This window comes from Centruroides sculpturatus, unplaced genomic scaffold (genome assembly GCF_000671375.1).
Source record: "Centruroides sculpturatus isolate CEXI.00-Female unplaced genomic scaffold, Cexi_2.0 scaffold37, whole genome shotgun sequence".
Taxonomy (NCBI): Eukaryota; Metazoa; Arthropoda; class Arachnida; order Scorpiones; family Buthidae; genus Centruroides; species Centruroides sculpturatus.
Window position 1 is genome coordinate 1,397,467 of NW_019384346.1, and position 25,218 is coordinate 1,422,684.

At 31.4% G+C, this 25,218-nt stretch overlaps 2 protein-coding genes and 1 non-coding gene across 7 annotated transcripts in view; 1 reads left to right on the plus strand and 2 right to left on the minus strand.

The window, feature by feature from the left end:
- Window positions 1-445: 445 nt before the first annotated feature.
- LOC111636005 (UDP-GalNAc:beta-1,3-N-acetylgalactosaminyltransferase 2-like) overlaps window positions 446-25,218 on the plus strand; it is a 28,657-nt gene continuing 3,884 nt past the window's right edge. The window contains exons 1-5 of one of the 5 annotated variants that reach the window (XM_023381179.1): window positions 446-627; window positions 956-1,064; window positions 15,179-15,409; window positions 24,104-24,204; window positions 24,310-24,408. In XM_023381179.1, coding sequence (XP_023236947.1) covers window positions 24,112-24,204; window positions 24,310-24,408 — 192 coding nt within the window. In that variant the 5' untranslated portion in view covers window positions 446-627; window positions 956-1,064; window positions 15,179-15,409; window positions 24,104-24,111. Of the gene's footprint in view, window positions 628-921; window positions 1,065-12,486; window positions 12,646-15,178; window positions 15,410-22,952; window positions 23,148-23,813; window positions 24,017-24,103; window positions 24,205-24,309; window positions 24,409-25,218 lie in introns of those variants that run through there. The other 4 variants (XM_023381172.1, XM_023381186.1, XM_023381159.1 and 1 more) reach the window with 4 other exon arrangements.
- Window positions 6,497-12,362, minus strand: LOC111636038 (actin-related protein 2-like). The gene is made up of 8 exons (XM_023381196.1): window positions 12,210-12,362; window positions 10,350-10,460; window positions 10,035-10,250; window positions 8,039-8,111; window positions 7,634-7,770; window positions 7,404-7,553; window positions 7,051-7,329; window positions 6,497-6,983 (listed from the first exon to the last, which is right to left on the minus strand). Exons 1-8 carry the CDS (start codon window positions 12,255-12,257, stop codon window positions 6,801-6,803), a joined length of 1,197 nt encoding a protein of 398 aa, XP_023236964.1. The 5' UTR covers window positions 12,258-12,362; the 3' UTR covers window positions 6,497-6,800.
- LOC111636056 lies at window positions 7,844-7,913 on the minus strand. The gene has a single exon (XR_002758476.1). It is a non-coding gene; the product is annotated as a small nucleolar RNA SNORD61 (small nucleolar RNA).

Consider the following 25,218-nt stretch of genomic DNA (forward strand, 5'->3'; position numbering starts at 1 on the left):
TGATGATGATATAGAAGTTGTTATATTGCAAGAGATTAAAGGATTATTAAAAGACCATCAAACAGCTTCAAAATAAAACTGGATTAGTGGGAGGGTTTATAACGACGTAATGTACGCGAATTGCCGAGCGGAGTGAGGAACAAACAGCCAAGGAGGCAGAATTTAAGTCGACTTTGTGCTTGCTTATAATGCGCACCCTAAGATAAAAAAAAAATATCTAAAAAAGATGCACATTAGAATCGAGAAAATAAATACTAACACGCATTTTATTAGAAATTATTTTTATTGTGTGCCATCTAAGTGTTTTTATTACGTTTATCTGAATAAATTTCTTTGTAGCAAAGTTTTACATTCAACAAAATATTTTGCCAAATCCGAGAAAAAAATTTGTCGAAAGAAACTTTCCTTTAGAAAATTTAATTAAAATACTCGAAATATTACATCTATGACGTAGAACTCGTGACGTAACGCGTGACGCATTGCAACGACAAATTCGAATTCGTTCCATTTCGTATTGTTGCCGACGCCATCTTGGAAATTTATGCTTTCCGGAAATTGCGAGTTCTTTTTCCCTCCATTTTGACATTTTTCGTACGAATTTTAATAACCAAAGCTTGCATAACGTAGGTAACTTAATATTTTTTGATTAATAATTTATGAAAATTAAATACCTTAATTTAAATTAGATACGCTTCTTTAAACCTAGATTTGCTGCCTGTAAAAATACGGAATACGTTTTTATAATTTTATTTCTTACAAATTTCTTAGCGATATTTTAGAAGGTTGTTCCATTTGGCATCGAATTAAATTAATTTATCAGATTACAAATAATATTCGCTTGGATATTGTCTTTTTAAAAGACAATAAATGCGCTGTATTAGAAAATTTTAATGTTTAATTAATGAATTAATCATCTGGATCTTTTCTAATTAATTAAACACTTAAATTACTCTAGGAAGAAGTATCATTCTCAAATGTTGTAATCCATTTTCCAAAGAGACGTCGAAACATTTTGGAAACTTCTTGTGCTCAAAACAATTAACAAGCAGCAAAACAACAGACCGGTAAGGCGTTTCAATTTTCATTCTACTATCTTATGATACATTGATGCAGTAAAAAATGATATATAAAAGTTAGAATCTTTATTGCCTAGTCTATAAGTTTATTATTGTACAGCATTTCGCTATTCGGGTGAGAGACAATATTCTAGAGTCCTCTCTGTCCAATGAACATGCCATAGTAGATAGAAGATTCGTATTAGTCTAATAGAATAATCTGACAACTAGAAGTTATAGTTATACTGACGGGTATAATCCATTAAGTAGGACAGTAATTCCATATACTTACCGAAAGTTATCTTTTGGGGGGTACTTTTAGAGTTTTCTCGTTTTTCGTTTGGGAATATTATGGCACTTAATCGCCTAATTAATCCAGTTACAATTTTACAAATAATTGAGATAAATTCAACCGGCAAAATCCCTTTTATTCGGTTGGTAGACTGGAGATTTCGGGTTCATTTCGTAGATTTGTTGTCTCCACTTTACATATTATCCTGAGCATTAAAATAACTTAATATTATAGAAAGACATTAACATGATCTCAGGTAAGTGTTATTCAGTTTTCCATCTTATATTTAGTATACATAATTTAAGAATTAAACAATACGATATGTAATTATTCTCTTACTATCCATAATATAATATATATTGTACTATTTAAAATAAAAAATATAATTAATTTTGATATTTTATCACAAATATAATTATAAATTTTTCGTGGGCAGCATCATAGCCAAGTGCTGTCATGTAAAAATATAATTTTGAAAAAAAAGGGCCACAAATACAAAAACAAATTTAATCATATATACAGGATAAAAACACAAATAAAAATAATTACCAATCTAAAAAATATAACATAACACTAAAATTTAACCAATGTAATTCTAAAATGTATAAAAAATACATAATTAATCAATATAAACAATCGAAAAACTAACATACACCGAACAATGAAAAAAAAATTCCGAGTGCCGGATCAGACTTTATAAACACCAACGACGACAACAGAAGGAGTTCCGGAGGGCTGTAGGGCGGTCCGGAGGGACAGAGGTGGGTCAAAGCCTGGACAAGACTCTATACACACCGGCGACGACAACAGAAGGAGTTCCGGAGCGCTGTAAGGCGGTCCGGAGGGACAGAGGTGGATCACACCGGCGACGACAACAGAAGGAGTTCCGGAGCGCTGTAAGGCGGTCCGGAGGGACAGAGGTGGATCACACCGGCGACGACAACAGAAGGAGTTCCGGAGCGCTGTAAGGCGGTCCGGAGGGACAGAGGTGGGTCAAAGCCTGGACAAGACTCTATACACACCGGCGACGACAACAGAAGGAGTTCTGGAGCGCTGTAGGGCGGTCCGGAGGGACCCGTGTATTTCTCTATACGAGTACACGGGTCGATAAATACATGGATCTGTAATTTTCGATTGGACGTCCAGAAGAGGGGAAGGCTTGGATATGATGAGTGTTGAATCCCAAAAGTACGCAATAGTTAGGTACGCAATAGTTAAAAGCAACGAATTAGTTCGGTGTGGCCAAAGTCGTAAAAAAGTACGCAATAGTTCGGTACGAATTAGTTCGAAAAAAAGTACGAATTAGTTCGGTGTGGCCAAAGTCGTAAAAAAGTACGCAATAGTTAAAAGCACGAATTAGTTCGGTGTGGCCAAAGTCCGGTAAAAATTGCGGAAAATACAGATCGGCGGGATGATGACTCTTCAGAACGGGTAGGCAATTTTGCTCCACCTTCTTTCCCCTCTATTTGTATTTGGGGTTATTTCCCCCAGCTTTTCTAATGGCCAAATGTAATAAGGTTATGCAAGGTTGTTGGTTCAATCTCCGATTTTTGTCAGACTTTGTTCGATGGGTAGTTTTGATTGGAATGAAGTGTTATTGGTGGGTAAATTTTCTGTTGAATTTCTAAATTTAGGCTTAAATAATTTTCTTTATGTTTAAACAAAAGTTAAGTAAGATTAAGATCGTCGAAGTTACAGCCCGGGTTCTCACATAATATAATATGATTATATTATAAACCTCAAACAGTATATCCACTACTAATCACGGGGATCATATTCGAACCAGGATCATTTCCGAGAAAAAACAGAACAAGAACAATTTAATATTTTTTCATTTGTCTTTGGAGACGTTTCAACTGTTCGTTGTGGGTTCGAGCTTTTTCGATATTTGTGGAATCCACGAGTTTACTGAAATAATTTGCAGTAGACGGATTCCCTAGTCCAGTTGCCATAGCATGAGCCGCCAAATTCTTTCTCGAATTCCTTTGTGTGAGGTCCTCCTAGATAATCCGAGGAAGGAATAGGGGACATTTGGAAGTGTTTCGGCTGATTTGAGAGACGATGTTTCTCGTGGAACTGTTTTATTGTCTTTCAAATTCACTTCAGAAAATTGTTTCTTGAACGATGTCGTCGAAACGTGGATAATGTGATATTGTCCCACCGAGGAGGAAGTCGGAAGAAATTCATTAGACTTCACGGAAGTGGACCAATTTTTCAATTTTGTGAAAAGTTTCCTTCTGTTTTGAGGTGAATACGTGTTGTACTTTCGTGTATCCGTGAATGAATCAAGAAAAAATGGCGGGATTAATCAACGAGAACGTTTTATTGCTTGCGCATATCCGACTTGGATTTTTATACAAAAAAAACACAGGTGGCGCTTGACTTAAGCGCGGCCTACAAAAATATGATTAATCCTAACACTCCTCCTTAATCATATTACAGCGTAACTTTTCGAATATTACACGATTCAAAGGTTTTGTTAGTATGTTAGCAAGCTGATCGGCACTTTTAATATGTTGCAGTTCGACAGTCATGCCAATATGCTGCTGAATAAATTTTCTCTGTATCTCAATATGCTTTTTACCCTTGATTATCTTNTTTATTGCTTGCGCATATCCGACTTGGATTTTTATACAAAAAAAACACAGGTGGCGCTTGACTTAAGCGCGGCCTACAAAAATATGATTAATCCTAACAATACGTCTTTAAATTTGCTTCCGTAGTGGGAAGCAATTCAGAAAACTGATTATAACAAAATCGGGGGATACAGTTTGGCATTGCAGTTACATATCTATAACCTACATCCAAAATTTAAATGCACCACTCGATAGTTAAAGGATCAAAGAATTCATTACGTTGAGTGGGGACTGTGACGCATCGCGCGCGGCGGAGGGGGAAGCGCCGCCATTTTGAGGTCGTTTCGCCGCGTCACATACTTTCCGTTTAGTATACATTTTGACTCGGAGAAGCTACGACGCTCGTTTGAGTTTCAATTTACAGTTCTCGTCAATATTTATCGATTGCGTACAAAAACATTAGTGTGGATATATATGGTGTTAAAGTTAAAAATTAAGAATGTCGGACTATACTCGTCGAAAAGACAAATCAAAATATATAAATCGTATACGGTTGGAAAGGCCTTCTCAATAGCAATCCAGTGATACACACAAAACAACATATGATAGAGTGAAGCGGTGCTGGGAACGTAAAAATATTAACCGTTAGACCGAGACTCCACTACAATAAAAACGGCGTAAAACCCCTCGCCGTAAAAGCTTTTAATCACGTGACTCTGATATTTTACGCCTTAGCTGGTCGTAAAACCAGCGTAAAAGCGAGTTGAGCAGTGTTCAACTTTCGATATCATTACGGCCGTAAAACGGTACCATCCACTTATCAGAAGTCAGTGAAATCTAGGTCATTGTGACACAGTGCGAAAAAGACGGAAAGCTTAGCTTTTGTTTATGTTCCCTCGAGGCTATTCTAGAATAGATCTGGAAAGATTTATCGAAAACATCAGGTACTATTCGTGTATCTACAGAGGTATCCCGATTATAATAATGGATGCCTAAAACACGCGATATGGACGGCCAAAGGAAAATCCTTCACTTTAAAGGAGTATATAATAAAAAAGCTAAGCTTATACGTGTTCTATATTATCTTAATAATACTATAATAAAAGTTAATATATGAAAGTAAATATATTATTTTTACTACATTTGTAATTATAGTACAGTAAAAACTCATTGAATATAATCATTGTCTTTATATCGATATATCACGTATACAACCGTAACTTCGATAGTACCGTCGCCGTAAAAACTTCGCTAGTCTCCATCGCAATCCAGACGCAAACGCAAATAGGTCACGGGATTAAAAGATTTTACAACGAAGGTTTTTATGCCCATTTTTACGTTAGTGGAGTCTCGGCCTAAACGTACACGTATTCACGTAAAACACGCGGCTGTGTCCCGACACAGCCACACCCCACTTTTTCTTCTCAGAATAAATGTCTCCGAAATTAATCCAGGCATGTAGAAAATTGAATTTTTCGGAGTTTGTCCATCTCGAATATATTGGATTCCGTTCCTCATCATCCGGCCGCCCCAATGAGAGTCTGACCAAATCTATAATGGGCTTCATTATAGGTTCGGCGGGCATGGGATGAGGAATGGGCCGAATCACACCCCGAAAAATTTCTGGTTTTTTCCGACCCATGTCTCCCAGTGGTAGGGCTACTTCCATAAAATCACCGGACTTTGGTCAAGTCTGATTCGCACGTTTCTAACGGGCTGGTCAGATGGAATTTTCCAGGTTTTCTTCGTGTTTGTAAACACCTAGAAGCCAAGTTTCCCCATAATCCTCTCAGATGCATCCATTCCTTTGGCAATTTCCCAAATGTTTTGCCGTTTCCCACCAAACCAAATCTAAATTCTGACTTAAATTTGTGCCAAAAGATCAAATAAATTTACACTGAATTTTACGCTAGTATCGTCAGTAATGTCATTATAACTACCATCATTTTAATTGCCATTTAAAGACAAATTATTACCTGTTTCATTTCATACGTTATTTTAATGAAAATATTCTATCCTTCATCCATTCAACAGCCAGTGTTTGATAAAAGTATTACATAGTTCGTATATTTTATCTTGAGTAAAACAATTATATTCTTTCATTAGCTTTGCACAATAAATTATACAGTAATTTATTTATTTGTATGATTTAATTTGAATTTTCCAAACTATATAGTAATAATCATTGATTTGTAAATTGTTTTTTATTTTGTGCAGTAGTGTACAGGTACAATAACTTTCGGTTAAGTCCTGAACTTAAAGATTTGAGTTTCCTCTGAAAACTATTATTTTTTATCTTCGCAATTTTCCCAATTTAATATATTTGCTTTCGTGATAAACTATACTCCGAACACGAACAATCAACTAGAAAAACTTATTCAAAAATAATATATAACTGGCAAGTGTGCATGTGACAGTCTATGATTAGTTTTGTCCATTCACATGCTAGGCATGTAATATAAAATTTAAAAACTATACACAATCTCTTCCTGGAACTTTTCAAACACCTTGTAAACTTTTAATGTTAAGGTACTTTATTGTATTCTATTTTGTAAAAAGATTTAAAATAAAGATAGTAAATCAACAAAAGGAATGTTTAATGTGAAAAATACAAAATATTTTACATTTTGGAATGTTAATATCCATTAAATATGGCACTTATTAACAGTGATAATACAACAACTTTTAGCATCAAAATTCTTTGGTTTCATTTCAGGTATAAATAATATCACATAGTTCAAAATATTATGTATTATAAATTTCTTCTGAAAATACAAAAATTGACAACTAACAATTTCATAAAAATTGATTGAAGAAATTTGAATATTTTAAAAATATAGAGATGAAAAGACTAGAATTATTTTAAGTGTTAGAAGGTTAAAATGTACGATTGACACCCGAGAGCCCCAGTTTATCTAACACTTTAAATCCCTTCTCTTCATATTCTTCTTTGGACATCCAGAAACTATCTCTGTCTTTGGCCGATTCTGCCAATACCGATCCCCCAATAAATACCATATCTTTTCTTCTTGGAGGATCCTCTATTCTTAGCCTAAATTTCTAATAAGAACACAAATTATTGCAGTAATTATAATTTATTATATTTAATTTAATTATTTCAACTCACTGCTAGTTTCTCGATGTCTCCTTTCAGTACGTTCTGAAGATACAACTGTTTCAATTCTCTCTCCAGTCGACTTGGAAGACCTGGATACATTGTACTTCCTCCAGAAAGAACTATATGTTTGTATAGTTCCGATCTAATGTCTAAATCTGCAGATTGTATTGTGCTGAATAATAGTTCCGCAAGGCCTTGTCCTTCTATATTTATCAAATGGGGTTGAAAGAGGGCCTCGGGTGCTTCGAACCTCTCCCCGCCAACTTTTATTGTACGACCGTCTGGAAGCTTTGTAATTCATACCAAATTATACCTTATATAAATGTTAAAATAAACAAAAAAAACATTATTAAAATACTAACCACATAATTTTTTACAAGAAAAGTAGTTTCTGTAGCTAATTTTTGTTCTTGTTCCACATTATAACTAATATAACACAGTTTCTCTTTCATCATACGAACAGTTTCAAAATCTGCACTATGATTAAATGCATATCCTCGTGCCAACAATAACTATAGTATGACAAAAATTGCATTCTTGGATTATTACTATTTAAAATAAACTCTTATTAATAATAACAATTAATATGTACCTTTATTAAATATTTAGTAATATCTCTGCCAGCAATATCTAATCTTTTTACAAGATGAGGCATAGTAAATCCCTCATAGATAGGATATATGTGAGTCACTCCATCTCCTGAATCGACTACCACACCAGTTATTATTCCTAAAATTAAATGGTTCTTTAAATATTTTTATATTACTATATATATAATTAATACAAATATTCAAATTATATTTCATTCAGTTCTTCTTAGAGGTTAATAAGCATCATTTAAGATGCTCAGAATAAAGAAATTTCATCATAATTTTCATAAAATTAACTTTTATTCTTTCAAATAATGCACTTCATATTTTTCCAAAATGTTTTAATAAGTTTATAATTATACATATATACTAAGGTATATTAAGTAAATTCAGAGTTTAATAAATACCTTGTGCATATAATGTAAGAATTGCTTGAATAGATATGTATACACCAGCAAACTGATAACGTTCAAACATCACCTGATTCAAAATTAAACAATTTATTTAAAATAGTTTTAAAATTATTCAAAAATAATTAAATGATGGACAAAATACGTGTAATCGCATGTGTATGCTATTTTCACACATTTTGTTTTCAGATTCATCAATTATAACATTAAATTATTGACTCTCTCAAGATATCATAATTATAGTTTTAAAAAAACTTGTTTTTAATTTTCTACTTTGAATAACTTAATTTGATTCAAAATATCAAGTGATCAAATGAAAAAAATTTGCAAAAAGTAGCATAAGGAGTTTGATAACAGAGTTCACAATGTCTGGAAAGCATCATCTTGCAAACTCTAAAGTGTATACTATTTAAATATTTAAAGTACTTTGTGATAATTGGGAAATGCCTTACTCTTCAGAACTGAGAATTTTTGTAGTGAAAAGTTACACAGATGCGCGTGCACACAAAAAATAAGTTATAATTTTTGGTATTGTGAAAATATCCTATCACCTGTGTCTACAAAGGTTTGTATTTACAGCTATCTTAATTTTATATTAAGACAGTTGTAAACATTAACCTTGTTTACTCAGACTACCAATGGTAGTCTGATGTTTGCATATAGAGAAAAAAAATTATCCGAGAAAACATATCAAAACACATCAAACATGAAGCAAATTTGATAAATCTGTTGAGACTATTGTATAAGTCTTTTCATATCAATATAATTATAGGAAAAAAAAATCAAACTTTGGCCTTATAAAGTAAGAGTTGTCAAACTTGTCCATGATTTATTTAGAGTTTCAAATGTTATTCTTTGAGTCAAGTCTTGAACACTTGTTTACTATGACATATTTCTTATTTGCATAAACTGGACAGTAGAAAACCAAAGTCCTCATGCAATTTGTTGCAAGTTCTCTTTTCATTTGATCACCCAGTATCATCTCATTGGAATTCTTTTAAGGTTTCTTATTTACTATTTCACTTTAGAAAAAAAGACTATTATGAATGTCTTCTCTGGATCAGTACTCTAGAGTACACGTTTTAGATAACTGAAAATTTAAAAAAATTGTAGTAATATATTTCAATAACTGTTTTATTTTCTACTGCCATTTAATGAATAATCATTTAAACAGAGTAAAATTTAATGACAGTAAATAACCTTAATGCCATTTAGCTTCAAAATGTTTTGCTTTCTTTTAAAAACAGTGCACTCTTGCTAATCCAAACTTTATTTACTGCATATTTTATTGGTACAGATTATGTTACACAGCCTATGAAATTTATTGTAAAAGTCATAGAAATATTATTAAATGTGTTGTGTTTTTAAGAACAATGAAAATTATTCACTGTATAAATAGAATAGATGAGATGATGATCATTTGACAAATTCAGAAATTATCTGGAACATTCCACAATTAACTAATACTGATGAAGATGAAGCAAGAAAAAAATCATTCTGAGAAACTCAAAAATGGAGATAATTAGTCAGTTTTAGCATTTGAATTCGGGAGTCTGCTGAAAACAAGATACTTATTCACTTACCTTTTATGGCAACTTTGTGACAAAGTTTTTGCCTTTAAATATTCTGTCCAAAAATAAGAGAGAAATCAGATTTTTTAAATATATAATTTGTAAAACACACTTCTTAAAAAATATATTATGAAATACTTCTGTGGCAATTCAAAAACAAAGAATGCTAACACACGGAAATAATTTTTGGATTTATCTATGAAGTCACTTCTTACTAAGGATATTTGTTGCAGTTATACATAAAAAAGGAAGTCAAAAATAACAGATATGAACTTTGGATTAGTGTAAACAACTCCATGCAACAATTAGTTTGGATTAGTGAGAATGTACTATGTATTAATATAAAATTAATCTATTTTATATCAACTGATAATAGTTAAAAATTAGTCAAAATTTATACACATTTAAATCTAAAATCTCACTTCTATCATTTTCTCTCTGTTTGAAGAAGGATTTAGTGGTGCTTCTGTTAGAAGTACTTTGCATTCTCTTGGATTAAGATTCATTTTACTTGGTCCAAATGTGTAATCCCAAACATGGCACATATCTTCCCAGTTTCTCACTATGCCATTTTCCATGGGATAGTTGATCTCCAACATGGATCGCAGTGCATTTGCTTCCTCACCAATCATCAAATCCTTTCAAAATATTTGATTTTAAGTTTTACAATAAAAAACAGCTCCTTACAATTATACATAACAGAATTTTAAAAATTTCTCATATTTTTCAATAATTACCTTAATTTCCAAATCGCCCACTTTATTTGTCGAACGCAAAACTGGCCGCCCGACAATCGACGGGAATGTGTACGTTGGAAAATTGGACCCGGCATAACCACATTTTACAAACTGAAATAATAAACATATTAAATATGTGATTTATTTTCAAAAAATATTTCAAATGATTAACTTATGGAAATCTTAATTTTGGTTGTTTAAATATAATAAAATAATTTCTACTGTATATATTTTTTACATGGAAATTCAGAAAAGGAGTGTCATTCATCCTAAGGACATTAATGTATGGAAGCAAATGTGTTAGAATGTATCTTTGACTATATTTAATTCAGTTTGGGTACTAAATGCTCTTATGAATCAATCAGATACATGGATATGACCTTAAACCAATAACATCTTTATAAAAATTTGATTATAATGTAAGAGGTTGCAAGATCTTATTGGAACATATAATATATTTTAAGTGTTCTACAAAGTGAAATAGCAGTTAAAACATTATCATGTATTGAGATAAATTAAGCATCACATTAGTCAAAACTCAACAAAAATATAAAAATTGAAAAATGAATTTCAGTGGAGTTTTAAGTCAATTTTGACTCAATATTAAAAATAGCAAGTCATGTGAAAATAAAAGACAATTTACACATTGAATGCAAGTGCAGATCTTGTAACAGTAACACAGTATGGAATTTCCTAGGATTACTAGTGTATGTTTTAAAGTTTTTCAATTTGTTTTCAAAAATTCTCTATTGTCATCTGCTAAAGCAAATTGTTGCAAAAGTAGAGAAATCACAAGCAGATTTATCAGTACTACAATGCCTGGAACTAAGTAAAACATCTTATATTGTAAGAAAGCCATACTGGCATTAAAACTATTAACACTGCAATGTAATAATCTAGTGTTTTTATTTAGGATTTTTCCATGACCTCAGTTTAACACGTTCATGTTCTCCCAAGGGGTATGTTATAACCATATTCGACCGTAAGTTAACATATTAATTCCTTTTATATCGGCAAATAACATAATCGACAATTTCATTTAGAATCATCGGTCAACGAGCAAGTAGGCATTTTTCGTAGCACTTCAACGTTACTTTGGATACGGAACGGTTTACACCAGAACACGATACAAATTTTGGCCATAGAAAATATTAATAATACAACAGCTTTAACGATCCATTGTATTAAAATCAATTCAATAAACAATTTACACTTAAACTATATCTACAGTTTATTATTATTACACATAACAGCAACAGTTATAGACCAATAGAGTACATACAATTTAAATTTGTGTCGGTTTATTTAACGTATTCTTAAAAACAAATGACAAAATCTGTAATATAATCAACGAAAACATTAATTAAATCTTAAAAATGTAGTTGCGAAAAGAACTAAATTTCACTTAGAAATTTAGTCAACATTATTTCGACAAACATTTAATATCGCTATCTTTACTACACAACCCCAGATCAAACATAGGACTGCGTGAAAAGGATAGCAGAAGTATACTTATAGGTAAGTCAATAAAGGATATAGGTAGAAGTTACTTTCGGTCATATGTTTATATAAGCATAAAGTAACTTCTACCCAAATTTGTAACAATAAGTGTAAATGAAAGTTTAATTTTCCTACAAAGAGATAAGACAATTTTTATACATATAAAGTCTACATAATTCACATTTAGGCTCCAATCTGAAAGAAAATACAATGTGTAACTCCTTATAGAGGAGGGCAAGACACACCATACGTTTTTATCGGCGCTTCTTCAGAATACCACTTGTTAACCACCTAAGATTTTGAGAACAGAAACCATTGTTACGTATATAAAATTAATAATTAAATGGTACGAAATCTCACCCCGGAACCGTTATCGCAGACGACGATCCTTCTACCACGACTATCCATCTCCCTCGCTTACAAACTCTTAACGCCCCCACGCCCCGGAAGTTACTTGCGCAATTTTAAAAATTGATAAATGTTCGGTTTCGGCCGAATTAATGCGGCGCATCCGTTATTAATAAATAATTATAAAGAAATAACTCCGATGTTTTAATCCGATTATTGACATTATTATTATTAAAATAAAATATTTATTAAATTTCTTGTTTTTGTTTTGTTATTAAAACAACACAAAAACAAGAAATTTGTCGCTTGGGGGCGCTAGCGGCCGTTTTGTCGGGAGGGAAGAGAACACGTGTTTGATTTCAAATGTGGAAATGGACAGCTTCGGTCGTGTTGCTTTCGTTTGTTCTAAACAGGATCGATTGGACAACCACTTACTTATATTTCTTCGGTAAGATAAACTCGTTCTGCACATTTCAATGCTGTTTTATTTCAAGCGAATCGTATTGCTTTATGCATACGCGCCTATATGCTTTATAATGGAGATTAGCGAGCATACGATTGATTTTCAACACAAAATCGTAATTTTGAATAAAAGATTGTTTTCAAAAAATACGAAAACTATTCCATGTTACAATGAGTCGGGATTATTTGTCGAGAACAATCGAACCGCGTGGAAATATAAGTCGTGACGACATATTTTCACGTGGTTCGATTGCTCTACATTTTTCGCATTCATTTTATACTGCAAAAGCTGGGAAAATAAATAATAAGTACAAAAATAGAAAAACATTTTAAAAAAACAAAAACCATAATAGTAAACTTCTTAATAACTACCTGTAAAATAGTTTTGTTAAAACCACAAGTCCCACAGCCACGTGGTTACGAAATCATTAACAAAAATCTCGATTTTAATCAAATATTGAGTATTCGATCGCAAGTAAAGTGTTAAATAAACTTACCAGCTTACCTTTTACATAAATGTTTGTACTGTACGTTTTGGAATGAAATATTTAACGCAGAAAGATTTTTTTCTTCCTATCTGAACGTATGTGCAGAAAATAACTATAGCGTATTGATATAGGAGAATGCGAAATATACATTTCTTTTGAAATCTTCATTGTATTATGAGGAGAAAAAAAAAACTAAAAATCTTCGATATGAAAAATGATTGAGTAAAATCTAACGCTATCGATGTAAATGGATCGAAGCAAATAAAGAGCTTTATTCGAAATTCGAACTGAGCCTGAACTCTGAGCCCAATAGCACGAGTCCAATTACTCACGTGACTATCTCGTCTCCTATGATAGGAAGCAACGGAACAGAACACATCCATCACGTGATTCTTTTGTTCCAATAAATCTTTTGTTTTCTGGTATTGTTAGTAATTGTGTAAAAAATAAAGTATCCTTATTTTTTTTCCCGCAACGTCATAGTCACATTCCATTGACTACTGTTTTTAGATTTTTCCAGATTATTATTTTTACGAGAAGGCCATTATCGAATTATTCGGGAAATATTTAAGATGGAAAAACAAAAACAATTTTTCTATTATTCTAAAGTCTAAAGAGAAAATTGGATATTTTTAAAAATATAATTATAAAAAAAAGGCATTCAGAATAATTAATAGAGCTAGTTATTTGTATCAATACAATACACAGAATTTTGATTAAATATTATATATTTATTTCAAATTATTCCCATAAAAATATCTAGAATGTAAAATATTGCTGCATTGAAATAATCTTAATTCTCCATAATTTATCATTTAGTAATTTTATATTTTACTCCCTTATGCTATGATATCTATGAAACATTTTTTATTAGATAAATTTTAATTTCTAAAGTAAAGCATAATGAAGATATAAATGATGATAATTAAAAAAAATAATTGATTTGTCATTATTGTTTCTTAAATGGAAAAGGTTTAATATACTAATCAGATACATGGAAGTCAAGTATTAATCTATTTGATATCATTTTATTCAACTGTTTTTTTAAAACTCATTTTGCCTGCAAATACTAAGGCCTTTCTTTCCTCATACCCGTTGTAGATTGCCCACCAGTTGCCAAATGGATGAAACCACCAAACCGAATACTGGTAGTTGGTTGCAGGTTTGTACGGTACCTCGTTAATGGAGTTTTTCGGTTTTTTTTTTTTTTACCCCCGTTCGGCGGCCGTTTCTTTTGGAAGTTGTTCTTGTTAGGCAGACTACCAGTGTATTATATTGCATTTATCTCATCAATCTAATTTGATCCATTAAGGATTTAACCAGACCAATACAGAAATGACTGGTTGGTAAAGGGGACCTGAAACATTCAAGTGAAATCACTGATGAATGATTTAAATCTGGGATCTACAGAATGACAGGTTGATGCTTTACTGTTTTAGCCAACCAGCTGTCTCCTCAAAGCATTTGATAAACTCCAAATTTCAAGTACATCCAATGTTGATTATTTTGTGGGGTAAATGTAAAATTTCTGAGGTGTTAGAAGACTAGAAAACATTATTACTGACAAGAATCAATTGTGTGACTCCTCTGATGTCGTGTCAATGCACTGGGCCTAATGTTCCAGTTTTTACACATCAGAATCTGATCACTTTACTTAAACTTTACTCCGCATCTAGCATTAAATGCTGCCTGAATTTATTTTCAACTTAATAATTTTCTAAACAAATTTTTATCTACAGTTGCTTTTATATACTTCTATTACAGTATATACATGTTCTATGATTATAGTTAAATGTTTATCTATTTATATTTTATGATTCTAAAGCAGTGATTTTCCAGTATTTTTTGAAGCTAGCATCCTAACTGATAGAATTTTGTGAAATTTCCATGACACTGTTGTTATGAGAGAGAGATTGAAAACCATTGTTCTAGAAGAATAGAAAAATTTATTAAAATTATTTTAATTTCTATTTATGTTTACATCTATACTTTAAAGCATTCCTTTAATGAATATATACATTTTGATTTCAGAAGAGACTAAAACAAAATACGATTTAGTCATCGGAATCCTGTCATCTAGGTCAAACTTTCAACAAAGAGAAGCTATCAGAAAAACCTGGTTGAGCATTCTGAACAATTCTTCAATTTTAAGCAATTTTAATGCAAAAGCATGGTTTATTGTAGGCAACAGGGATTGTCCAATTCCTGTCGAATATCGATTGAATGATTATGACTGCCAGTTATGGGAAGCTAACGTTTCCGGTTTGTATTAATTAATGTATAATTTATACTGATGAACAGTAATTTTTGTTTGATGTTATTTATCTCTGGCAATTATTGATAATTTCTTAAATTATTAATAAAATTTATATATATATACAGTATATTTATTATAGTTTTTCGTAAATAATATATTTTCATTTTCATAGAATTTAAAACTCTTCTGTAAAATCTTTGTTACATAGAGATAAACACCACCTTATAGCTTCATCATTTCATTAACACTGATATTTAGAAACAAACTTTTCTCCATTTTCATTTTTGTTGTATGCCCTTATGCTTATTGTACAATGGTGTGCAAAACTTAAGCAACAATGTAATTTAATGTAAACAATGTAACATCTATCAAATTGTAGAAAAGGGCTTGTTGCGATAAGTACAATAAAACACATAAATCAGTAGAAAGGTGATTCGTATTCAGGAAGAAGTCATCACAGGTGACGAGGGCACGTAGAATGTGTGCAGTAAGTGCATGCAGTGCAAGATTACAAAAAGAAGACGGCTTTGATTCTATACTGTATCCATTCTATTCATTTTTGCATTAGTATGCTTTCTTCATCCTTTAAGTACAAAATACTATCTCTGTATTCTGAATTTCATGTCTCCCAGGTGATTTCTTGCAGAGTTATGGCAAAAAACAATTGTTGCTTAAGTTTTGCACACCAGTGTATAACCCCTACACTGTACAACTATTTCAAAATTTTATTTATTTTTAGAATACTTGTAGCATTCACTAGAAATTTTTTCCAAACATTACTTGGTAGATGAAGCTTCAAGCTTTATAAAATTCCAAATGTTACATGGGCCATAAAATACATTAAAAGAGTAATTTAGAAAATTCCCTTTGTAAAACTAATTCATTACTAACTGTATCGGATGTTATAGAAATGTAAATATTATTTTAATCACAAGTAAATTTAAGGCAAACTGTGTAATGCAGATAGCCAGCTAGATGAGATGGTAATGATGTTGGCCTGCTGCTCTGGAGATTTGAATTTGAATCCGGGTTGGTAGCCTCAAGAATTTTTCACAATGGCCTGTCCCGGGTTTGGCTAGACCTACATTATGGGAGGCTCTACGTCGGGCCTCCCATAATATAGATCTAGCCAAACCCAAGAATAAAAAATTGTTATTAGTGCTCTTGGGTAAAGCAATGCATGTTCTTTTCTTCAAAATTTTTATACTTTTCAACAGGAAAGTTTATTCTTATTAATAGCATCAATAATTCACAAAATAAAATTACAGTTTTAATTTATTCTATATTCCATTTTTTAATCTAATGTAGCCAATGTAATACTTTTATTAAATCGTAGAAAATTATATATAGGTTATTTTTTTCATAATAAAACTGGCACGTTGAGTCATTGCATTGTTTTAGTTTGGTTTAGCAATCACAAAGATTTCCAAACCCTGTTATACATCACAAACTTCAGTAGTCTTGATTATCCAAGTTATTGTAAACCGAGAGTACCTTGGATAATAACAAAACGATGATTCTCAAACACAAAATCATGCTACTATTTAAACACTTGGCAGTGCCCGAAATGTGTAGTAATACTCGTATCAACTAAATAAAGATGAAAAAATGCCAAGTGTTCAAATATTAGCATGATTTTGTGTTTGAGAATCATAGGAAATTGTAAAACACCGGTTTCAGAAAATTGTAATAATAAAACCTTAAAAAACACATGATGTTTGTTAAATTATTGAATAAATTGGATTTAGGTGCATTAATGTGAACAATGTATTTTATTTTTAGGCTAATCCTACTTATTGAATATAATAACTTTTAAATTGTATAACTGTATTTATTAAAGCAAATATAAATGTATGATTACAGTTTAAATGAAGAGAAAAAGTTAATTTATTTAATATTTTATTTGTTAACTTTACATTTATACATTATTTACAAGATGATTTGGAAATATTTTAAGATATATAGAGTGATTGTAATTAAAAGGTGGTATTCAGAGCTCTCTGTAAAGAACTATTGGATAAATCTCAACCAAATATATGTTAGGCCCTGACTGATTATGCTCAATGAGCATAAAAACTATCAGAATGCATTGTGACTAGAAATGTTTTAAAATTAAAAAATACCATGATATAAAATTTGTGTGTGACTTAAAAAAATTACTGTTTGTGGTATGTTGTGTCAATGCACCCCTTCAGAAATAGAGGCATTTTTATCATACACATAAAACAATTTACCATCTTAATCTTATTGAGGAAGACAAATGGAGCCCAATTCAGAATCAACTTGGTCATTTGTCAGTTTTGATCTGATGTCACTTCGGCAAACATGGACATAGACTTGGATAAGTGAGCTTGCATCTCTGTTACCAATGCATCGGTTTTTTTCAGCCAAATTTGGCAAGATAGCACTATACATATAGTTTTGGTTGCAGAAATTATCTTATTGTGGATTCACCTGTGAAATAATGCGTTATTTACTTCTCCTGCATCAATACACTGCATTCTGGTCATTTTTCCAGTAATTTAACATTTTTTGTTATTGAATTTAACAGATATACTGTCCCCAGTGTAAAGCTTAGACTTTAAGTAAAACTTTTTTCCAAAAACTTTAGCTTATAGAGCAAAATTTAGCATTGCTGTCCTTTAATATGCCTATTACATAAGCAAACTCTGCATATTGGCCAGTCTAGGTATGGTAATATGCTTCAAAACTTTGTCATTCCAGCACTGCAGCAGAGAAATTGTCCAAACACCACAATATTTATGCATGATGGTGCAGCACAAATCAGCTTAAATGCAAAAACCTCATTGCAACAATATTTTTTCAAGAGAGCATGATTAACTGACCATTTCTAATGTCATGGCTGTTAAAAGCATCATATCCAAATACCTGTTTCCCTTCATTACAGGACTATCCAAAATGCCTCATTTATCAAGGCAGTGTTTCCAACCTAGTTGTCTTAAAAGACAGAATTTTACAGATGTACGACAACTCCATGAAGGTCAGTTACAAACCACCATCAGAAGAGTCAATTCCACACTTCACATCTATAACTAAAATATTGTGCTTTGATTTTTAACTTACAAAACATATATAATATGCGTATTATATATGTTTTGTAAGTTAAGGGGACAGCAACACCATATTTTATCCTAGCAGCTAAATTTTTAAGAAAGTTTTTTGCCAAAAATCAAAACCACAAGGTAGTATGAACACCAAAGTTGTTGAGATTTGCCCAATAGTTCTTCTTACAGAGAGATCTGAACCCTACTCTTTAATTACCCTGTTTTATAAAGTTATACAGGATTTGTCAAATAAGTATCTGGACTGAAGTCATAAAAAGAAATTTATTGAAGATATGTACAGTGAATTAATAATCTTCAAAATATGACACATCAATACACTGCTGCCAGCACTTTTTCCAGACTTCATATGCCCCCTGGAAGACAGCAACTGCAAGGTTGTTCAGGCACCCCATTGAACATCCTTGCGATCTCAATCGAATGTTGGACCACTTCAGTCATCCCAAAACTATGTCCTTTTGATCCAATGGAACAAAAAGAAGTCAGGGAGCTACATCTGTTTTGTAGGGTGGTTGAGGCAGTGTTGACATGTGTTTGGCCAGTGCCTACCTCACTGAGCATCCAGGTATCAGTGATCTCTCTTTGGATATGGCGGATCCTAATCCTCAAACTTTCAAGCACTTCTGTGCAAAATTTACCATTCACTGTTTGTCAGTAGTCACAAACTCCTTGTGGACCACACCTTTTGTGTCAAAGAAGACAGTGAGCATGGATTTCACTCTTGATTTGCTCATGCGACCTTTTTTGGTTGAGAAGTGCTTTTGTGCCACTCATCACTTTGCCTGAATACTCTAATTTGATTATTTTTGGTTATTTTAATGCTTGGGTAGGTGAAGGAAATGCTGTCTCTGGCTGCATCTGTGATGCCTTTGGTATTGATCTTGCTAAGAGTGGTAGGGTATCCAAGGATGCTATTAGGATGTAAATAGTAGAGGTCAGAAGATGCTTTAATTTTGCCTCAATAAAAATTTAATAATGTTAAATGGAAGAATGTTTGCTGATGAAGCAGGTGAACATACATTTATATATAACTTGGGATCTTTGGTTATTGATTTTGGTTTAATAAACTCTGTGTTTGGGGTTGTGTTAAGTCTTTTTTTGTTGATTGTTGTTTTTTGGACCATTTTCCTTTTGTATTGAGTTTGGACTATCTGTTGCAACTTCAAGTGAATAATAGTGGCATTTTTTATGAAAGAATTTTCTGGAACTGCAAGGTGATGAAGGTTTTGTGTGATCTTGAGAAACATCTGTCAGGGAGAGGCCTGTTTCTTTGTCATATGTAAGTAAGTTTATTATTGAGATTGTTAATTCTTATAATATGAATTTTAAACTGAAAGAACACATTAATATTAATAATTGGTTTGATTTAGATTGTCGTCTAATGATTAGGAATAGCCTGGCGAGTTTTTAAGAAAAGTGGATTGGAATTACATTGTAGAATATTTGTTTTATTTCGTAATTTTGTTAAGAAAATTTGTTTAGCCAAGAAGAAAAAGTTTTTTATATGGCACAGAATTCTGATATTTTCCATAAAAGTAACAGATGGTTTTGGAATCTGTGTAAAATTAGGAATAATAATAGTAGAGTGAATATTTCTTTGGAAGTGTGATTTACATATTTTTATTCTTTATATGGTTCTTTGCTCCCTTATAATGTAGACATCAGTTTTTAATGAGTGTTCATCTTGGTCTGATGAAATTTTGGATGTGGATATTTCAAAATCTGAGTTGAGTTGCATATTAAGTAAAGTAAAAATTGGTTTTGTGCTTGGTGTTGATGGTATTCCATCAGAATTTTGGAAGATGGATTCTGTTTTTCTGATATTATTTAAAAGTTTTGATAGAATCTTGAGGAATTGGAAGTGCTCTTTTGTGTCCAGTATAAAAAAAGTGGCTCTAAATTGATTCCTAGTAATTATAGAAAAATTTCCTTGCTAACCTGTATCTCAAAAATTTTTTGTAGAATACTGTATTTTAGGTTAGTAACTTGGTTAAATTTACATATTTTATTTGAGAATCAGGCTGGTTTTCGAGAAAAATATTCTACCATAGATAATGTTTTTATTTTGCATACTTTTATTACTAAGATGCTAATGAGAAAAAATGCATAAAGTATATGCCTTTTTTGTAGATTTGTCTTCGGCCTTTGATACTGTGGATAGGAATTTAATGTGGAGAAAACTTTTAAAATATGGTCTGAGTTTTAAATTTGTTTCTTTGCTTGCAGAATTATGTAGAGAATCAAATGTTAGAATTAAATAGTGCTGTTTTTGTTCCCAGTCTTTTTTTAAAGCTACCGGTGTTAGACAGGATTGTGTTTTAAGTCCTGTTTTGTTTAATTTGTATTTAAATGATTTAATTGAATGGATAGATAATTCTGATTATAAAGGTATTGATGTGAACATTACTAGTGTTAAAGTATTGGCATATGCAGATGATATAGTTTTGATTGCCGATTCCATTAGAGGTTTACAGGGATTTATTAATATTTTAGATAAGTATTTATTAGAAAATAATGAGATTGAATCTTTTAAAAACTAAAGTTGTTGTTTTTGTAATGGAGGTAAATTTTCTAAATATGATAAATGGTGGTTTACATATTAACACTCCCGCAAAAACGAAATGATATTTATACAGTAGATCTAATAAAGGTTGTTTCTTGTCTTTCCCGATATGAGACCAGTCAAATAACTGACTAAATTTCTCTCTAGAGAGTTTCGAAGTAGAAGATTCATTGCCTGAATTCAGAGAGAGAGTAGGGTCTTCTCTCGCTTCTACAAAGGTTCCTACACATTCTCCCTTTGCTAACTTCCTAGGCTGTGTGGAGAGGTTAGTAATTCGGACAGGCACTTGTCCTCCCTTTTGGGTTTTGGCTAATATGTCAGCGCTTATGACTTCCTCTTGACTAAGTGGTTGTGCTTCTATAATTCCAAGTTTGCCCTTCTCCTTTATCCCAGAAATTTTTGCCATAGTGATTATTTCTGTTCTCGGGGGAAGATTACAATCTCCCAACAAGACCACATCTTGCGATTGTTCTACTGATATGGGTGTAGAAGAAATAGGAGTAGGGTTGGGAGTTTTATTGATTTTACATCGATTAGGAACTATGAAGGCCTTAGAATTGATATATGTGCCTCTGCGGTTTCGTTTCCTACCCACTTGCGCTAAGATTCTCGAATTCGTTACTTTCGGATTTCTCCGAAAATCGATCTCCTCTCCTTCTGGGAGAATTAATTTTTCCCTTGCTAAACAAATCATGAGCCCTTCTGCTGTAATAATGTCTCTCCCAAGAAGTCCGTTGCAAGGTTTAGTTATTTGATCATCTACTACATAAAAAGAATATGAGAAGCATAAAGGTTCTATCTCAAACCGGAATTCTTCCGCTCCGTATGTTTTTATTCCATGGCCTGTAACGCTTTGAAACAGTGACCTTCCTCGTTTGTTGTTACATTCAAATGGAGCTACTCTCTGAGCCAATGATTTAGATAAAAGTGTTACTTTAGATCCGGTATCGATCTAAAGCATGTAAGCAGTATCTAAATTTGATATAATACTAGTAGTTTTGCAATATAAATATTTGGGTGTAATATTTAAGAGTAATGGAAAATATAACTCCACATTCAGATTTCAAAAAGGAATGCTTATATTAAAACTGACAGAGTTATTCAGATGTGTAGATCAGCTGTTACATAATATGAGCAGTTGTCTGAGGATTTTTAATTCAGTTGTTACTTTGTCTTCGTTATATGCTTCTGAGGTATGGGGTTATCAATCTGATGTTTTAGATTCAGTGTTGGCTGTTTATTAAAAAATTATTTGGTTTATCTGAGTGTACTCCAAGATATTTAATTTTTGTGGAGTGTTTGTTATTGTCTTTTTCCTTTGTAGTTTTAAATAAGTGTCTGAATTGGATTATTAGAACAATGGAATTGGATGAGAAACAATGGAGTAGGTGGTGTTTATGTTATATTTAAAATAAGAATGAGTTTTTCTGGACAAAAAATTCAAGGAATTGTATTAATAATGGTATTAATTTCAATGAATTATTAAATAATTACAACTGTTGCTGTTTACTGAAATTAAATTATTTTGGTAATTATATTTCGGATTTGAATAGGTTTATTAACTCGAGTTCTTATAATATGTGGTATAAGTATTTAAATAAATCGTTTTTTGATAGTTTTGTTTACAATAATGTTTCTTTTAATATTAGTTCTACTTTAATGCAAGTGAGATGTATTTCTCTTAATTTTTGCAGAATTATTGCATATATTGCAAAGGTAATCAGTCTTTAGATGTGTATCACGTGATAGCTAAGTGTGTTAATTTTTAAAAATTACATGAAAGTATTTTTGGTGTTTCTATTATTTTCTTTTCAAAGATTTTTGGACCTTATTGGTAACTTGCATAATTTTGATATTTTTTTTATTTATTTATTCAGAAAGTTAAATTATTCTTTAGGTAATTTTATGATGATTATTTTGTTTCAGTTGTCATTCGGATAGATTGGAACTTAATTCTGTTCTGCTTTGTATTTGGAATCATTTGGTTCTGTGCATAGGTGGTGTTATTTTTTTTCTTTAAATGTGTTTTCGAGCCTAAGGAATTTGGGAGACTGTCCGTTGTCTTGACGTGACAATTAATTTTTCTTCTGCTTTTAGGTGGGTGTGGTTATTTTACATATAATTTTTATTATAATTCTTCTTTGGATAGTTCTCCCTATGATTTTATGTTGACATTTTAATTTATTTATTGTTAGTTTTGTAAAATTTATATTATTTATGTACGTATATATATATTACATACATAATAATATAATATATATATACAGTGGTGTATTGAGTTTTATAATTTGTATAAGTTTTTATTCCCTGTATCATGGGTGAAACCAGTATTCCCTATATCATGGGTGAAACCAGTATGCATAAATAAATAAAATTAATTTTCCTAATCAAATGCCACTATCCTGTTGGTCAGATAGAAATGGTGTTTCAGGCAGGGAGTTGAGTAGAAGTTTATTCGACAAAACATCAACTTCCTCCCGGACAAGAGGATGGTCCCTGAAATATTTCATTAAATTTGTCAAACATTTTAATGTGTAAAGAAGAAACTAACAAACTTTCTTCTTTATATATTAGATACATTACAAACTTCTAGAATTTCAAATTAAAATCTTATGTTTGAATAGAATAATTTAAGTATTTTTGTTGATTTTTATTCTTTATGAAGTCAATATTTGAAAATCAACAAAATGTTTGGATTATTTTGTTCAATTTTCATATGTAGGTTTATAACTTTACCTTTTTCCCTATGTTTTTGCCCTGTAGGCATTAAGAAGACCTTTTTATCAGATCCATCGTGGGTTTGGCCAGGCCCACGATGGGGTGACCAGATGGGACGGGGCCGACATATCCAGAATACACCACCCCAAAAAATTCCTGGGGTTTTTGACACAACCAGATTTGTTCCTGGTCACCAGAGTGAATGCCTGACACTTTAATCACTCGGCCATCTGAAAGAACAAAATCTAGTAGTGCAAACTGTGTTATGATATATACTATTGTAAATTTTAATTAATTGAAATTTTCAATTAATATTAATATAATTTTATTTCTAGATATAAAGATGAATGAAGAATTTTCAACAGAAAAAATAAGTATTGTAAACAATCATGACTCTAAACATCATCATTATGTGCATCAGGGTTTTAGTTTTCAGGTGAATTAAAACTAAAAAGTTTAATATCTAATCATTACTTTTTTAACTGAATACATAAAAATTCTTCATATCAAAAACTTCAAGCTATATTTTCTTTTATTTTAGGTAAATTATCCAATAATAATTAAAAGGTTGGGAGTGTTAGCTGAAGGACTTCTTCCAAATTCTTCTGTTAAAGTTACATTGTTAAATGGACCTTTAAAGGTATTTTTTATCACAGGAATTGTTAAATTTAATATGTGATTTCACAGATTTTTTCATGTTTCTCCAGTACAAATTTTTTTCATACAGTAATGTTAGAAAACAACAATATTTGATCAGACAATAATTTATGCATATAAAATAAGTAATACAGTGCATCCCAAAAATATTGATGATAATCTGTATGTTTTTATTATTATTAATTATTTCTTAATAATGCAAGTGGTTGTTATTATTTATTTATAGCTTAATACAATGTTATATAATTGTTTTTACAATATTTGACAGTTAAGTATTTTGTTTTTAACACTTTGTGTTTTTTTGATGTCCCAAAAATATAGATACAGTGGAACCTCGCTTAACGAGCATAATTCGTTCCAGAATCTTACTCATAATGTGAAAAACTTTTCCCATATAAATTAATGTAAAATATGATAATGTGTTCCATGCAAAAAAATACTCAAATATTTTGTGTGTAATGTTTATTCAAAGAAAATTATACAATATACATTGTTAAGGAGCGTGAATCATCATCTTTTCTTCTAGCATGGAATGAACTGACCTGGAGTGTGAATGATTTGCAGAAAACAAAAAATATCAAAATTTAATTTGGAATTGGTCATTAAATTTAATACGAGATGGCAGCATAACTGCCTACCTCTAGTCAAATTAATTAATTTCTGATATTTAATTATAGCCTTTATATAGCCCAAAAATTTGGCATATTGTTTGGCATGTTTATTATATAATGGGCTAGGGTTCTTGATGTTTATATGTAATATGTCTGAACACAAGTTTGGAAAAATGTGTGAT